Source organism: Heliconius melpomene, chromosome 13, assembly GCF_056956725.1.
Source record: "Heliconius melpomene rosina isolate 202511_hmr_F chromosome 13, ASM5695672v1, whole genome shotgun sequence".
Taxonomy (NCBI): Eukaryota; Metazoa; Arthropoda; class Insecta; order Lepidoptera; family Nymphalidae; genus Heliconius; species Heliconius melpomene.
In genome coordinates, this window is record NC_140401.1 from 3567868 (window position 1) to 3586693 (window position 18826).

The 18826-nt window shown below is 34.0% G+C and overlaps 1 protein-coding gene across 1 annotated transcript in view; it reads right to left on the minus strand.

Moving 5' to 3' along the window:
- sfl (N-deacetylase and N-sulfotransferase sfl) overlaps positions 1-18826 on the minus strand; it is a 45362-nt gene that overhangs the window by 25002 nt on the left and 1534 nt on the right. Inside the window, exons 2-7 of the mRNA XM_085195698.1 lie at positions 16873-17064; positions 10854-11106; positions 10255-10417; positions 7000-7206; positions 1223-1400; positions 587-832 (exon numbers count right to left, since the gene is read on the minus strand). Coding sequence (XP_085051824.1) covers positions 587-832; positions 1223-1400; positions 7000-7206; positions 10255-10417; positions 10854-11106; positions 16873-17064 — 1239 coding nt within the window. The remainder of the gene's footprint in view (positions 1-586; positions 833-1222; positions 1401-6999; positions 7207-10254; positions 10418-10853; positions 11107-16872; positions 17065-18826) is intronic.

An 18826-nucleotide genomic window follows, 5' to 3' on the forward strand; every position in this document is an offset into this window, starting at 1 on the left:
AAATATGTTTCTAATTACTAATTCGGTCAATAATGCTCTTATTTTTAACAAAAGCTAGATTTAATGGGGTGTCTATTTAAACTTCTACATATAAAACCATATAAAATCACTATTTCATCTCTAAAACAGCACAAACAATGTTCAACTATGAGAAGTACAAACTTTTTTATTTAATTATCAATTTGCAAGTCGATAGTAAATTCGGTGGAGTTAGCAAATACGTAACAGCTGAGTCTGTTAACTCTGAATATACCGACCAACTCGATATAGGAAGTCGTAAACAAGTTCTGTATGTTCGAATAGTCCATAAATTGAATTTAATATTGACTCAATGGATACGATCAGACCAACTTAGCAATCAGTCTAAAGGAATTGTTACATATTTATGAAGTCCACTTTGTTGAACAGAGTCGCCTAAGAAGCAAATTTCAATAGAAGTCGTACATTGTACCGTTGCTAATAGGAGCAAAATTACAATAAATTCTCTTTAATATTAATGTCTTTGAACAATATCCAATTTCATTGTATTTCCATCATAGTGAACGTAGACAAATTAGCCAATAAAATTATCTCAAAAAGCACTAACCTGGCAGGTCTTAAATGTGGATATTCTTCTGTGCTCGTCACTTTCACATCCCATACTTTCCTCCAAGCTTCGTACAAGGGCTCATGGACGGGATACACACCGGAGTGATGGGGCGACACGGAGTAGCACGAATTAGTTGGAATGCCGTGCTCGATAGCAAACTGCTTGTTGAGCATCATTTCAGTTTCGAGTTGCGAGACGTTGTTATATAAATGAGGTTGCTGGTGGTTCCACATGTGACAAAACCTTTATAGACCAAATATTAATATCAAGCAATGAAATAAAGACAATAAATCTATGGTTTATATTAAAATAGTTACATTTTAATATGTACGCCCTATGTATTGCGGCTTAGTTAGTAAAAAGTTATCAATTGTTCATTACTTGAATATCTTAATATACTATAATTTAAACCACTCTCTATAAATCGTTTTACTTTTACAAGGACAAATGTCAAAATAATCAATAGTACGGTAACAGTCGAATAGAACAACTCGAAAGACTGTATAGTCATATAATACGTACAAGGAATGATAATAATTTTTGTTGTTATTTTGAAACAAAATTTTAGTTTTTGTTGTATTATTGTAAACAAATTAATAGGTGCACATAAGATTAACGAAATGAAAGACTTACCAATTGAAGTGTTCCCTATTCTTCAATAATGCGTCATCCCCTATGTTTTCTAAATTAGTGCCATGGTGGTAATATTTAGCACTAAATCCAAGATTGAACCGAAATCCCGGGACGAGCCTCTGCAGAGCTGTTTGTGATGCTAAAAGTGCTGAAACATCCTCCTCGTGTAGACGTGTACCTGTTATGAAGAAGAGAAAACTTATAAAATTATCACTCCAATAAATTATTTTTATGCATTCCCCGCATATTATAATGGTAGTCAGTGAAAACCTAATGTTAAGGTACTATATTATTCATTTTACACCATCTTAAACCTCGAATCGAAACACTTTGTTTCACAGAGCGTAGACGAGTCACCTGTACTGCCAGACCTCGTTCCGGCAAGATAGCTCCAGAGTGGAACACAGGAAATGTACATTGTAATTCCCTGGAGATTTACAAAGTACATTTCCGCAACCCGTGATCTTTGTGTTTTCTAACTTATCTTAATCAACGACCCCGATGTAAAAGGACTGTTATAGAAATATATGAACATATGCGAAAACTGCAGGCAAACCGTCAATGTTTATTCTTAAAATTGTAAGTATTTCAGTAAAAGAATAAACAAAAAAAAATATCAATAAAAACGAAATGGAAGATAGAATTATATTTTTAAAAAATATGTATTTAGTAGTTATATCTATAGACGTCTTTTATAGGCCACGAGATACTCGAGCTCGACTTTTTATGACATCGACGATCTATTTAAAGGTCAAACAATATCATCTCGCGCTTTACATGTTGATAATACGTTTTGTATTATATATATATTTATATTGTAGTCAAACAATCACATTAAAAATTTAAATTCACATTATTTACGTACAAAATTAATCACATTAATAATAGACGTATTGGTTATATCAATAGATATCATGAACCGCTTTCGATAATTGCAGATGCCGGTTCTCAATAAGCAATTTATCAATATTGTAAAATGTCGGCATTACAAGAAAATAAATAATAAGGTAATCCTTGTTAATACTTGAATATCTGTCTATAAACTTGCTTTTATTCAATACAAAAGTATTAGCTAACTGTTCAGAAGATGTAAAATTTTCCATGATATAAATTCATAGGCTCGTATTTATAAATCGATCTCAAGTCTGAGATTCATAGATATGTAATTTATGAATGAAAACGGCATCTTAAGATCGATCTCAGGGTTGAGAGCGGTTTATAAATATGGGTCATAATGTAGGTATTACTTTTTATACCTCTACATACTTAATAGAAATCAGAAAAAGATTTACAAAAAGCCAATATTATATAAATGGATGGAGTCCGCCCCCTCTCAGGACCTTGATATTAGACGCATTACGGCTCAGTTTTATAGCTCAATTTCCGCTAGTTACCTAAATGTAAACTAATGGTACGTTTACTACTGTTTTTGTTAACTGACAATCCAAGTATAAGAATAATAAAGATATAATCTTTGAAATTTAAGGAACAATATTAATGATCAATACATTTGTTCAATATATCAAGATTATTCGCATTCAATTAACGGACATCACGTAAAACTAAATCCATACCTATATTATAAATTCGAAAGTAACTCTGTCTGTCTGTCTGTCTGTCTGTCTGTCTGTCTGTCTGTCTGTCTGTCTGTCCTTTACGCAATCAGGGCCAAACCGCTAATTTAATTGTGATAAAATACTCATATATAGATACTTGAGGGTCCCGGGATGAACATAGGATATTTTTTTTTTCTCATATTTGTAATATTTTCGTTATATAACAATATATTAAAATAATTAATTTGACAAGGAATTTATTCCGCCATGTTAATAACAATCGTCGATACGCGTTGCTAAGCAACAGCTTGCAAAGTTTGCTGTTTTAAGAAAACGTCACCCAAAGTGAGTTTGCTTAATGCATACATGGCGCGCGCCGATATAGATTTGTATATATTAACAAAAATTAGATGATTTCTATAATTTGATATTCATCCTTATAAAAAAAAAAATATAATAGTCACTTTTAGCATTTCATCTTGATGGAAATTATAGTGTAATGTGTAACATTCTAATAAATAATTAAGATGTCACTGATTCCAAAAGACCTAGCCTACGAGTGGTATAGTATGATCTTGACTTTGATGATTTTGTAAATTTTTATATATTTTCGAATTACTATTATTTTTTTTTGTAATTATTTGCTGCTTATAATTAATTTATCTCAGTTCGGTTGTCTATACTGATGTTATACACTTAAAATATCGTAATTTTAATCATTTGGGATTTTATTTAATATTGTTCGCAAAAATTAATAATTATTTAATATAGAAAAATGTTTAGTTTACGCGCGCACGGCAAACTTTAGGTACTTTTTCTAATATTAAGAATTTCCTTTAGTTACTTTTATTTCTTTTGTTTGTTCATTTCGGTTACTCAGATATTTTTTCTAATAATAAATCTCCACTTATTATTATTTTTTAACTTATTTTAATTATTTAGGCTTATATTTTCGCGGGCGTAGCCGCGTCCGGGCCCACTAGTCTATATATATAAAATCGAAAGGTCACTCACTCATCACGAAATCTCAGAAACTACATGTGCTAGGAGTCTCAAATTTTGCATAGGAGTTATTTATAGGACGCAGGTGCTCGCTAAGACGGGAATTTGCAATATTCGATTTCTAAGGGGTTGTTTTTGGGGTCGAAAGTTTGTATGAAACTTCGTTACTACAAATGCTAGAAGTCTCAAATTTTGCATAGACGTCACTAGGACGTAGTCATGGAGACAGAAATTAATAATAACATAGTTCACGCGGGTGAAACCGCGAGCGGGCCGCTAGTATTATATATAGGTATAATAAGCCAATTGTAAAATTATTTTCATTCTTCCACTAACGAGTGCTTATACTGACTGCGTTTGAGAGTAAACGTAATAACGATAATGTTAATTTATTAATTAACTTTGTGAAGCATATTAAATACTTAATTAATAACGAAAGTAAACGGCATAATATCGATGTTTTTCGTTTATCCACGCGAGTGCGTTCCGAGCGTTCGAGTCGAGCACGTCCTCGTGCGTGACCGTTTTATTGCATTATTACAGATTAATCCAATTGAAATGTATTAAACAATCAAAGCATATTGCTATAGTCTAACTTGAAAGACGACTGACTATGTAAATATATTATCATTAATTATTGTTATTTAATATTTTCATTTCTTCGCTTTGGTGTCGAGGCGAGGAAGCGCGGCGTTGACCTCGGCATTGAACAAACTTGAGTTATGAAATGAAATTCTAAGAAAACATTTCTTGTTGTTATTAGATGACAAAATATCATAAATAATACAGAAACTTTTAATAAAAATAAAGACTACTTAAGATTCAAGTTTCCATTTTAAATATAAAATTTAAACATACTTAAAGCAAAATGAGATCCGGAAACCATTAACACCGAGAGAGCACAAAAGGAATTAGATATACCTGATAATATGGGATAAAACTGAACCAGTCACGTTTCCAAAGGGATGAGGTCGATCCTGAACAAATACCATTTCACACGCTCTACAGTATTATTGAAAATAAAAGCGTAAAACACCTATACCTTCTAGCAATTTATTAACAGAAAGGTGGAGGTAAAATCACTGCGCCCTCGTTTCAGGTATATTTTATGTTATATATATTTATCTACTTTTTTTTCAGCATCACACTATATTAAGCATTTGGCAAAGAGAAGCCTTGTGTTTAGACACTCTACTTCCTACTTTCTGTTAAATTCGGAAGGCATTGTGTGTTGAGCGGCGACACCAGAAAAATCTTGAAAAGAACGTATAGCTTATTGGCCTAGGCTTTTGAACGGTTATCAAATAGAAATCGAACACACAACCGTCGCGTTTTCCAGTTAAAAACTGTGTCGCCGATCCAAGGGGGCCTTTGAAAAAAGCCTAAATGGTGTTTATAGTAAATACACAATGTAATTTATGGCACGGCCATAGAAAAAAGTTTAAGCCGCATTAATAGCCTTACCAGCGTTCACCTGTAAAGTAATAGCCGATTAGAAAGGCAGCAAAATTGTCGGCTTCACCGGCCAGCCGACGATTAATCAGTACTTTAGTAATCTAAACACATTAATAAGGGATGAAGTGGCTTAAAAAATATATATTATATACTTAACTAAATTAATTTTTTAAAGCTCTAAGTAGGTTTTTTTTGCGCTTGTGCTTTCATTGTGCTTTGATTGAGATCTCAATCTATTCAAGATAGTCGTCGATTCAATCTTTATCAAAATATATATTACATAAGTAACACAGTTTATTTAAAGATATAATAAATACCTATCATAGAATTCAGTCACATTATAGTACGGATTCGAGAAATTTATAAAGTAAAAATTTCAAATCAATAAATTAATTAATATAAGAATAGCATAAAATTTAGGGGTGAAAACAGTAAATTCATAATTTAATTACAACAATATCACTCTGCGGGTAGCGGTTCACGTCTTTGTATTAGAAATTATTTCAAGATAACCTAACGATATTATCGGTCGCCTCTTCAATGATGACGGCAATGATAACCTACATAGCACTGATATAAATTCGGTAAGCCAAGCAACGTAACGATCGCTGATTGTAATAATAAATGATTCAAATGTCTTAATTGAATATAATTAATTTTTAGACAATGAATTGTGAATATGGTAGAAAATGGTAAAAAATATATAATTTTTATTTAGTATTTTTATATAAACATTATTACTGTAGGTCTAATAACTTAGTTAGATAAGATTTCACTGATATTATCATCAGAACTTCGTGGCTGTTTAGTAAACAGATGGTATTTAGAGATGCAATTAAAATTCTAATAAATATTTTTATTTATGTAAGAGTATTTTTATATGTTGATGCTATCGCCGCACTTGGAAAAGTAACACTGATCACGCGATGTAATAGTTCTCTACTCGGGGAATGTCTTAATTTATTTATTTTTTTTATCTCTACTGTCTACATGACAAGAAGCGGAGTAAAGTTCCGACACCATATACCTCACGGAAGTTGTTGTTTAACTGGCTCAACATTAACCATGCGGGAGATACATTAATGTAGAGAAAATTTTAGGTAATTTATAGGTAACTCTACTATGAGTTCGATAACTAAGATATTCATATTAATATTATTTTTTCATATCCGAAAATAATTTCATCAACGGCAAATTGTTTGTCGGTGTTACTCTTTGTCAATTGACTATAAATATAAAATCGAGAAGACTCTATTTGCATCTATTTTTCTGTAATATTAAGTTTTCATCAAAACAGGTATGTAGCTTAGACCAAGTTGTCATGACATTTCATAGCACAGATAAAACTAATACTAGTTAATCAAAATCCAAACAAGCAAACCTCGTAGAAATTATCTATCAGTATGTATTCATGAGTAAAACCATTGAAATTCGTGATTCATTCAAGTGGTATCCAAAAATATAAGCAATATTTGTGGTTTTTATTAATATTTCCATGCTCCCAATGTATCGAACGCAGCAAATTTTGTGGCCACATGTCGACAATTGTGGCTCTCAAAATTTGTTGTTTGACCACTGTGAATATTTGTTTAAATTATAAATAAAAATATATCAATGTAAACTCATTACTGCATTTTCGATAAATAATGTTATTAAGAGATGAGCTTGACATTATGAATTAATAATTTCGCCAATATTTTAACACATTTTAGTGTGCTGGTGCGTTTGATAAATTAAATTAATATTGTATAACAATTAACTTACCCCTTTCACCAACAAAGATGTCATCAATATCCACAAGTATCCATCTGTCGAGGCTCAAGCTCAGCTGGCCGTGGCTGAGATAACTCAGGGCGTCGAGGAACAGTATTCGATGCAACCAAAACTGGAGTCCGGAACCGAACAGAACTCTTTGGACGCCGTCCAAGCGCCCGTGGTCTTGTACTACAGTCGCTAACGGCATTCGGTCCTCTATACGGAAATAGAAATATGACAACGTTATTAAACTCATCGAATTTCATCGTCTTTGATAACAATATAAGAATACAACTTTATCGAAACATCTCGTGTTATTAAAAAGAGAAAACAAACAACTCGCCCGGAGGCTACAGAACAGAAAATGATATTTCAATATAATATTTGTAGAAAACATTTTCTACAAAAGCCGCAAAATTGTTCTCCCTCGCAGCTCTAAAAAACAGAGTCGCTTTAAAACGTTTCTGTTAGCGAAGCTTGTTTGCGGTTCACGGAACTGACCCAAAATACACACCCACGTTACGAAACAAGGCTAATTCCAAGAAACTGTTGAGGTCTGGAATAATAGCCAAGTTCTTGCTAATAGGCTTAAAGTGGAATACGAGTCCACGGACACTCGTTTTGTTATTAATTAAAATTATCTATCGGACGCTTCGTTGGATAATGTTATTATAATGACGTACTTGTTTGCATTTAAGTTTTGGGTTTTAACTAAATTTATTTATATGTTTATAATTTCACGTGTATGAAATTTTCTGTGACCTTATAAATTAAAAGATAACCTATTTAGATTATAGGCGGCACTTTTTCGGCACTTTTTCTGTAAGGATATTGAAAAGGTATGGATTCGTTTCTTATATTCCTAAATGACAGATAATATTTTTACTCAACCGCAAAATATATTTTCATTTAGTAGCTTTCACAAGTATAAAAATATGTCAGCATTCACGCAATAAAATATGTGTACATTTCTTACTAGCATCAACATATATACAAATAAAAGAACACGCGTGAAAGCGAGTAAATATACCGGGAGAGAAATGGGAACCTGTCAATTTGCGCATTTTTATAGACTAGGCCCCGAGCTCCCCTCGAGATAAGAATTGTTTTTATTGGTCTGGCTATCAATTTAAATAAGTAATTGACTTTCCCACACCGGGGCAAAGGCCTCGTCGAGGATATTTTACTCAATAAACTGTAATTGTCTTAATCGTCAAGGACGGTGCTCATAAACTTCGCTTTAATACTTTATATGAATCATACTAGGGGTTAGTTATAATCTAGTATTTCTTTTACCTTGTAAAGGCTTTAGGAATTTATGCGTTAAGTTATTAGGTATAATTTTGATTGACATTACCACAAGCATTATGAGTATAAGCGGTCACTTGGCCTTTATTGAATTAACAGTGAGGCGTAGCGTAGCAAATTCATTTGACCCCTTAACAAAAGTTATGAAGCCTATATAATATAAGATGAAGACTAACCAATGAAATGCTTAATTTTAAATTGTGCTTTGACTATATTTTAAATTAGAACAATTTTAATTATAATCACTATATATAATACTCGAAAAATACCGCAACGACATCCCCGCAACGCAATTCCCCTGAGTGGGAATTGATCCCACATCCGTTGCGTTTGTCACTATTTAGCCACACACTCGTATCTCTGCGCCGAGACGACCTCAATTCAAACTAATTCACAGTAAGCAGATAAGTAGGTATACAAAATGCGCTAAAGATCACGTAATCTAATGTTAAACAATTGACCTAGACACACTTCACGGCGTGAATCCGGCCGGCGCGGCGCAAACAGGCGATCCCTGCTAATGAGTAAGTTGAATGGCTTCATCCAGTATGTGTGTTAAGTATGCAATAAATTTAACAAGATTTATTATTTTATACCTTGTTGAATAAATAAATAAAAAAATCTATATAGCAAACAGTCGTGTGTGACTGCCATATTCAAATATGCAATTTACCCTCCATTTGACTTTGAGTTCATATATTTATTCAGTGCAACCTAATTAAGCATATAACGTTTCACAACATTATTTTATAGTTCGAAATTTAAATAGACGCGCTATACACAGCAAAGCTGTAGGAACTTTGGCTTCCATAGCATCAACAGCACATTAGTGTTTCTTCTTCTCTTTAAAATACGCATATAGATTCATTAAAAAACTACAGCTAAACACCTTTTAAAAAAAACATTTATATCGTTGAGGCCAATCGTGGCGCAGGGGCACAGACCTGTGACTGTAAGCGCGGCAGAATGTGGGTTCAATTCCCATTCGAGGAATTGAAATATTTAATGTTTTCATTTCTTCGCTCTGGTGCCGCTAACAGTCCATCACGACTATCAAGCAACGCCTCCAGAAATCAGCGGAAAATGGGGACTAGAGTGTCTTAACATTACGTCCCCTCTGCCTACCCCTACAAAAATCAATAATAAACAGATCCTATCGTTTCCTTTTCAATACATATTGATATAATAGACGGCCAATGTCCCTATAGGTTTCATGGGTCATTAGCGCAGAGCGTGTCCGAGCGGCGCCAAGTATTTGTATTCACGGCGTGCTTGCGGCAATCGTGCCGGAATTCCAGTGATGTCATCTAATTCAATATTTTATGAATAGTGTTGCGTCGCACGTAACCCCTTCCGTGCCACACATTTTTATTTTCGGGGTACCTACGTATAATAACGTATTTCACGCATGTTTGCCAGAGGAAAGAAAACGTTCGTGTTACGTGAGCTGGCGGAGAATTCACCTTTTTATCGTTCGAATGTTCGGAGATATATCTACATTGGATATTACAATATTTATGTATTTCATTGATGACACGCGTAAGACGAAGTAGCAATGTAATTTATGACTCCAATAAATATTGTCTTTATATTCGTTGTTGATTATTTTTTTATTAGCTTCACGCAGTGTCCGGGTATGCATAGCAGGATAGGCAGAGGGGACCTGGGAATTTAGTGTTAAGACATGTCATTCCCATTAAGACACTTCCGTTCCATTTTCCGCCGAATTCCGGAGTCGTTGAGTTCTGCCACTCAACGAGTTTTGCCCCGTTACCAGAGGGAGGAAATGAAAATATTTAACACTTCTTTTCCTCGAGGAGGAATCGAACCCACAAACTGTCAAGTTTAGAGTCGCACGTCGCACGAGCTTGTGTCCCTGCTCCACGACCGACCTTAATTTAATTTAACATGCTATCGATAATATGGATAATATTATATTATGTTACGAATACATACCGTTTGATCCATAATCATTTTGTCTCAATGCCCAAGCCACAGATTCGTAAGTGGAGGAATTTGCACGAAACACAGTCCAATGATCGCCCGGCAAGGATCCCCAAGCGGTCTCGCCCGCACGAGCTAATCTCAACACTGGCGACGCCGGGTTCAGAGCAGCATCCTGAATAAAATATGCAAAGTATGCGACGACATGACATTTCATGAGATGGTAAAATTATATTTTACCATCTCATGAAATGTCAGGGTATGTAAATATGCAAAGTGATAATAATAATTTGTGATAATTAAAGAATAATAATAATTGATTAGCTTAAAATCTTAATACATAAAATTTATCTTACAAGAAACGGTTAAACATTTTTATCGCTTATCTGTTTCGTTTTATTTACTTTAACACAGAAAACTAAGGAATAATATCAACAATTTACTTTCTACACAGTCAGTTTACAGTCCATTTAAAAATTATTCCTGCTAGTAGGCTTCCTTCTTTTACAGAAGTCAGTTAAAAATATAAAAACCGCCATGACGAAGGTAATTTCTTTTAGATAAAGAGTAACCGCGTAGGCGACGATATAGTATGTAATAAATCAATTTACCTTAAGCCTTAAATTGGTATGCATGAAGAGTGGAAATCCTTTCAGCTGAGCACCAACGAGGCTCTCCTCCCCTGGTGTGGCGAACCCAACGACCCCTACTGAATATTCTCGACAATATTTGTCGAGAAGTTCTCGATTCCATTTGTCCATATTTGCATACTTCGACAGTGACTCGAACACAATCACCCCGTATCGCCCCTTGTCCAAAGTGGTTAACACTGGCAGACTTTTGCCAGCTACTTCCACTTTGTACCTGTTTAGTATTAAAGATATTAATTATTTTATTATATCTTTTAGCTAGTTAGCATTCAATTTTATTTTGTGCTACAAAGTTAATATATTTAGGTAATTATAGCATAAAGAAGGGCAATGCCTCAAAAATTCTTCGGAGAGAGAAAGGAGTGTCTTAACATAAGGTTTCCTCTGCTGTTTTACAAATTTATATTAATACAAGAAATCATAATCAATTTTAATATAAACGTATATGTGTTACATATATTTTGCGTATCCACACAGTTGTCGCGTCGCTGTCGTGTCACTGAATTGCGTTATTTTTTTATAATTGCCAATTAAATTGGAACATAGAAATACGATCTGAATAGATGCAATGTTTTTCAATTACTGTGAGGATGTATTATAATTGTAATATTTTCTCTTTTGTCGGTAAAAATAAACATGACAACCGAAGTGTTGGATCCATTTAGTTTAATTTTAATTGGTTCAACAATGAAAATCATAGTGGGAATGTCAAAATTTATATTATATAAATATTAAAAAAATACGTACTCGTTGGTAAAATTCAGGATAACGAAGGAAAATATCGAAACGTTCATTTGCTTGAGTTAAAGCGAGTTTCAATTTGGCAGTCCAAATGCTCACATACTGAGGTAAAACGGTAAGTTGCAAATAGCACTTACCTACTTCGCTGAAATATCTGTAATTCATATACTCTAACCTAAGTATATAATATAAGCTGCACTCGTTCAAACTTTGCGAGTTGGCAACGTAGTAGATCATTGATATTTGCTATTGAAAACTGTATGAGCTCGAAAACCGTATCAAAATTTGGTATAAGGATTGTACACATAAATTAGCTTTCGATAGTGTGTATCTAATTATTTTAATTAGTGTGTCCTCCTATTAGGGAAGACTGTGCTCAATTTAAATTAAAGCACGCGAAACGGCCCAATTTAACCGAAAGCTACGAGGGCCTAATTCGTGATAAGGGAACGAGAGTTGAATAACAGGGGCATTGCGACAGAGGCGCACGGTCCCCGAGATAATAGAGGCAATCGGTGAAGGGACGCGTCGCACTCGTCTAAAGTGCAAAGTGTACCTATATATGTGACTAGCGGACGCGCGCAGCTTCGCTTGCGTATTTAGGGGGTGAATTCTAAAGAACCATGAAACACGTGTTCAATTAAATATTTTTAAGAGTCTAAATTTCAAATTTTATAATAATCGGTGGCGTTTTAAAGATGTTTCCATACAAACTTTCAACCCCTTATTTGCACCTTTAGGGGGAGAATTCTAGAAAACGATGAAACACGTGTTCAATTAAATACTTTTAAAAATCTAAATTTCAAATTTTATAAAAATAGGTGCCGATTTCAATTTTTTTCCATACAAACTTTAAACCCCTATTTCACCCCTTTAGGGTTAAAATTTTTCAAAATACCTTCTTAGTGGATGTCCAGATTACGAAAGTAAACATCTGTCTAAATGTCACGTTTGTACCATCAGCGGTTACGGCTGTGCGTGCGTCTTACCTCAGTCAGTGAGGACAAGTCCTTTTATATATATAGATAAAGTAAGAAATTAAGGGCTTTTAAGTTTTTTATTAAATATAGATAAATTTTAATAGATTATATTATAATTTCAATACATTAATTTCTTGCCTACAATTGATTTCAAATGTGGACTTAAATACAATGGAGAAAAGAGGAAAGCAATAAAACTGTTCATACTAAACAAGTGGGCAAGGAGTGTTATAAACAAGAAGTTGCGAGAGCACGAGACGTCACGATAAGGGGCGCTCGCGGTGGAGACTGGCTCTAATGGCGGTAGCAAAGTGCTACGAGTTAGTAAACTAACGGCCGCCGGTTGCCGCAACTGCCTGCCTCTATACAACTCAAGGACCGGTCCACAAGTTACTGGCTTTGTTATTAGGCGCTTGCCTACAATCTCTAAGAGACAAGTGTCTCGATCTGGATCAAACTAAGCCCCAAAAAAAAACTCTATCAAGATATCCAAAATTGATTATTTTTGACGATTATCGATGGTAGATGACGCAACAAATATGTATGTATATTTAGAAATTGTTACAAGTAAGGATTTGAAACAACGACAAAAGATTAAATTGAAGTGCGCTCAGAAGGTACCCACTCAAACCTGAAGCGATCGTAAAATCAGTAAACGGCTATTATGTAAATGTGAGCCATAAAATTTTCCATTTCCAGATCACTTGAACAAATCAAGCATTATTGCTCCTTATCTTTTATAGGTTAAGTTTTGAAAGAATTAGGAATGCGTAAATTTATCCTGATGTAATTATGTAATTTCGACAGCAATGAGGTTTAATGGGGAAAGAGGCAAAGGAAAAGCGAGGCGCGATACCATTTCGACTGGAACTAACTGTGACCGCAACGACTTCCGCTAGACGAAGCGGCAACGGCAAAGTGAAGCTGCCGCCTTATAACTTCACGTTACTGAACACACCTACTTGTTGGGAGCACGGTATTAATTAGTTTGCATCACATGAGCAGAATAAGATGTCTTAAATATTAATAATAATTATTAATTTTGAGTTGTATCACCTGTTGTGTAATACTATACAGCGTGCGTGCTACATGTAGGAGATTAATTAGAGTAATTTTAATTAACGTTAAGACAAACAATATAAATTACTAGCGGCCCGCCCGCAGCTTCGCCTGCCTGAACTACGTTATTATTAATTTCTGTCTCCATGAGTACCTACGTCCTATAAGTGACGTCCATGCAAAATTTGAGACTCCTAGCATTTGTAGTAACGAAGTTTCATACAAACTTTCAACCCCAAAAACAACCCCTTAGAAGTCGTATATTGCAAATTCCCGTCTTAGCGAGCACCTACGTCCTGTAAATAACTCCTATGCAAAATTTGGGATTCCTAGCACTTGTAGTTTCTGAGATTACGTGATGAGTGAGTGACCTTTCGATTTTATATATATAGATTACTGAACTACTGAACAAACAAGCGTAGACAAATGGTAATCTATAGATGAAGATCTAAATCATATTTGATATTTAGTTCACAAATTGTATTTTTTTTAATCACGCTGTATCCCGCATATAGCAGTTTAACTTATATACATCTAGTTAACATCATGATTTTTGACAAGTAATAACGTTATATTTCTTAATATTTGTCATATTACGTTACGGTAATCACATCATATTTCTAAATATTTTATAATTTGTAAGTAAAATTTAATTATTAACGCAATCTAGCATACCTACACACGCTTAGGGGACAGTCTGACCCTCCTGATGTTAATTCGCAAAATGACATCCAGTAACTGTATTCGCTTCCGTTGGCTTCCCGTTTTATTAATCTTTTAGAGGCCAAAAGCAAATATGACTTGGAAATTGTCAATTTACTACAGCACTATTTAAATTTACGGGCAATCTACGGGGAACAAAGTGACTCCTCCTCAGTGCGGCGACTCAGATATGATTTTGTGTTTAAAAATATTTCACAAGAAGGTATAAAACGTCAAGAAATTCTTTATTTCTTTTCAGTTTCCCGCAAATAGCAAGTTAGGCGGAGTGAGCCTAGGGTTAAGACACTCTGCGGAACTCAACGCCGTATATCATTTAAAAAATATTAAATATTTCGTTTCTTAATATTTAATATTTTAATTTTTTCACGTTTGCAATCACACACTTGTTCATTTGCGCCAGGATTGGCCTAATACAGTCCTAATAGTTGAACAACAATAATTCGCTCCTGGGCTAGTTACTTTTTTAACATAACAATAACGTCAACTATATTACCTATTCTTATTTTAATAATTTGACATAAAATATAAAATAAAATCAATTTCAGTTCAATAGAAAAATATAACTTAAAAGTTTAAACCAAATTACAAAAAAAAATTGCACAAGAAAAGCTATTCGTGGCCCGTCAAACATGTCATAAGCGAGCGCAACACCGACATCAGTTAAGTCGGTTTCAAGTAGAACCGATTTTTATATAGCGAGAGAGTGACAGGCACAGGAGGGGAGAGGCAGCCGGAGGACAAACACGATAGATAGGTTTGTGCCCCGCCTTTGGGGCCGACTCCTTCAACTGGTCTGCAAACACCGTACACTAATAGCTAGTCATCAACAAAGCAGCTCGAGTAAATATTGCGACAGGTTTTAAGACACTTTACTAAATTACTTTTGCGGGAGTAATGTAACGATTTAATTTTGATTGTATAAAAATGTCGTCAGAGTCGTGAAAGAACCTACTTAGGCTTTAGATATATAATTTATGAAAGAAAACGGTGTCTCAAGATCGATCTCAGACTTGAGAGCGTTTTATAAATACGAGCCTAAGTGAATTAAAATAACTGAATGTTGAAATTGATTACATCTTTGATTTATACCTTAAATTTTCATACATTATATTATCTTATAAATATTTACTAAGTGGGAAAAAATAATTTAGAATATATTAATGTAAAAAAAAATTATCAAAATTATGTTTAAAAACAAAATGAATAATGAATAATAGAATAGAATTAAATAATAGAGTATTCACATATTCTACAATATAAACTACATTAAAAACAATATATATCTAAATATTAGTCTAATATTAGTTCATATTTCTATTAAAAAGTATTTCGAAATGCGCCAGACATCTGATGTTTCAAATTGTAAGATAAACAGGACGATAAGATAATATAGAAATAAGTAAGTAAAGTATAAATCTCTTTTATGTGAATCATGATATTGCACATTGCTAACGACTGCGATGTAGAACCAACCATAGCTTGAGGGAAATTATAGATTAAACATTGAGATTTGAATAATACGAGGGTTATTATTGCCGGATTCTCTATGTATTTAATAGATAGTTGTAAGATATCCGCTCAATTAGCTGAATAAAAATATATATCCTAATATTTCCTTTATCTATATATATAAAAGGACTTGTCCTCATTGACTGAGGTAAGACGCACGCACAGCCGTAACCGCTAATGGTAGAAACATAAAATTCGGACAAAAGTTTACTTTCGTAATCTGGACATCCACTAAGAAGGGATTTTGAAAAATTTTAACCCTAAAGGGGTGAAATAGGGGTTCAAAGTTTGTATGGAAAAAAATTTAAATCGCCACCGATTTTATAAAATTTGAAATTTAGATTTTTAAAAGTATTTAATTGAACACGTGTTTCGTCGTTTTCTAGAATTCTCCCCCTAAGGGTGCAAATAAGGGGTTGAAAGTTTGTATAGGTTTTTTTTAAATCGTCACCAATTTTTATAAAATTTGAAATTCAGACTCTTAAACGTATAGATTAAACACATGTTTCATGGTTTTTTAGAATTCACCCCTAAGGGTGCAAATAAGGGGTTGATAGTTTGTATGGGAAAATTCTTAAATCGCCACCGATTTTTATAAAATTTTATATTTAGACTCTTAAAAATATTTCATTGAACACATATTTCGTTGTTTATTAGAATTCACCCCTAATTACGCAAGCGAAGCTGCGCGCGTCCGCTAGTTTTGAATAAATGTAAAAGCATTATTTATTTGTATTATACTAATTTCTGTAGAAACATTTAATATATCTATTACATCTTACATTAAGACCGTGGCAATTGGCATATGGAAAGTACCGAAAAATATAGCTACAACATTTCGATTACGATATCCGAAATAAACGAAAGAAAAATAATTACAAATATCGGGAGCTCTTTACTCATTTACCGTATTAAAATAACTAGATAGTGATTTTAACTATAACGAAAACTCATAAGCATAATCTTACCGTATACGATTGGCGACGAGCAACTCGGCGATGTCGCGTCCCAAGCGAGAGTAGAGAGATTCCGCTATCACCAGCACCTTGGCGTCGATGCGTAATCGCGCGTCCGAGCGGTGGTCGCGCGCTGTTTGTTGCTGGGACGCGAGCAACGAGCATTGCGACAGCGGCCGCGGCACCCGGTCGCGCCACACTAAGCTGCAAGCCAAGTTTCTGTTAAATATATTGAAGAACCAGTATTTTATTAATAATGAAGTGAAAATAATAATTGTACAAGGTATGGAGATGGTAGAATGGCTTTAATAGTGAGCAAAATATGGTAATTGTCACTGTCAGCTTCATCACCAGAACTTAATTTAATTTTCGCTTTGTAACAAATAATCTTTACCATTATAAACAGCATAATATCATTATTTACAATATAAATTCAGGTAATTAAAACTTTCCTAAAATTGATCACTTCGCAATCTCCCAGTAAAATTTTGATGAAAATCAATCAAAAGCTGCCAAAGTTATGGCTGCGTTTAAAGCCGGAGCCACATCAAAGAGCCATTACGGTCTATCTCAAAAGCGTGAGAATAAATAAAAGGCGGAATTTGTGGGAAATATTTATACGTAGGCACGGAACCGTGCCGTGGCTGAGTTGCCTCTTCGCTTTAATGAAAGCCCTGCCCCGTCCGACCGGGTGAAACTTTAACGACGACCTGAAAAGAATAACTGAGGCAAAGGCACTGCTTATTTGCTATCCAATGAAGGCTACTACGGCGAGCGAAGCAACTCATTATTTACTTTAGACGACATTAATTAAATTGTCATTATTGCATTTTCCTGAAATGATATCACAATTAACTTACAAACGGGCGTATGTATAATATACACTTAAAATAGCAGTTATATCTACAATTTATACAAAATCTTCAATATGAGATAATCGAACTTAATAGTGTTTGGGAAACAGCTTCCATTAATTAGGCGGAACAGAAGTTTCGCTATAAATTCCCAAAGTCGGGAAAACTTGCCGCCCGTGCCGCCCTTGCCGCTCATCGCAGCGGTGTAAATTTAAGCTGATAAAATAAAATATGATCGTCCTGGCGACACGACATCCGCCCTAATTACATAAAATCACGTTATAAATTACTCTGAAATATTCGCCTCCTCGTTCTAATTTAGAAGTGAAAAGCTGCCAAACAAAGGGCGACAAGGACGCCCGGCACAAAGTTAAACGCTTTTAATTCTTTTGCGAGGCAATTTCCTGCGTTAACGGCTAATTTTATGCGCAATAAATCTTTTCCAATATTTGAAACAAATGGTCATAATATCTAAATATGACGTAAAATTTATCCCGAAACAGTAGAAAAAAAAGCTCATATTATATATACCTCGGTAGGTGCTGCTAACCGTTATATAAAGGTACAATAGCTCCTGACCCATGTCTCACGACTGAAAGCAAATATTATATTTAAATATATAATAGGATTGAAAAGCTTTGCCGGCTGTCACGCAATTCAACAATAGACCGAAGGTAAGTCCACAACTGTCAAAGCGCTACTATGCTGCAACGTTGTGGAAAATTAAAGGATGTTATTAAATTTAGACGACCGATGGTAGCAAGTACAGAAATAACAATTGACAATGTTATCATCAAGTTAATATCAAATTACAATTTAAGTACTGTTATGTGAATTAAATATATTATATGAAAACTATTCAACTACATAGTCAAAAGATTTATTTTACACTACCGGTATTTCAAAGTTTACTTTTTATTTCTTTGTATGAGAGAACTAATTGACACGTACAATATATGTTGTCATAGCAACATTTATGTCAGTTTATACAATAGTGTATTATAACATGAAATGTGTTGGTTGTGTGAGTTAAATTTTTATTTCAAATATTTTGCGCATTATTGTTAAAAATTGCTTTTGCACTCCTATAAGTATAAACTATAACTATGCTA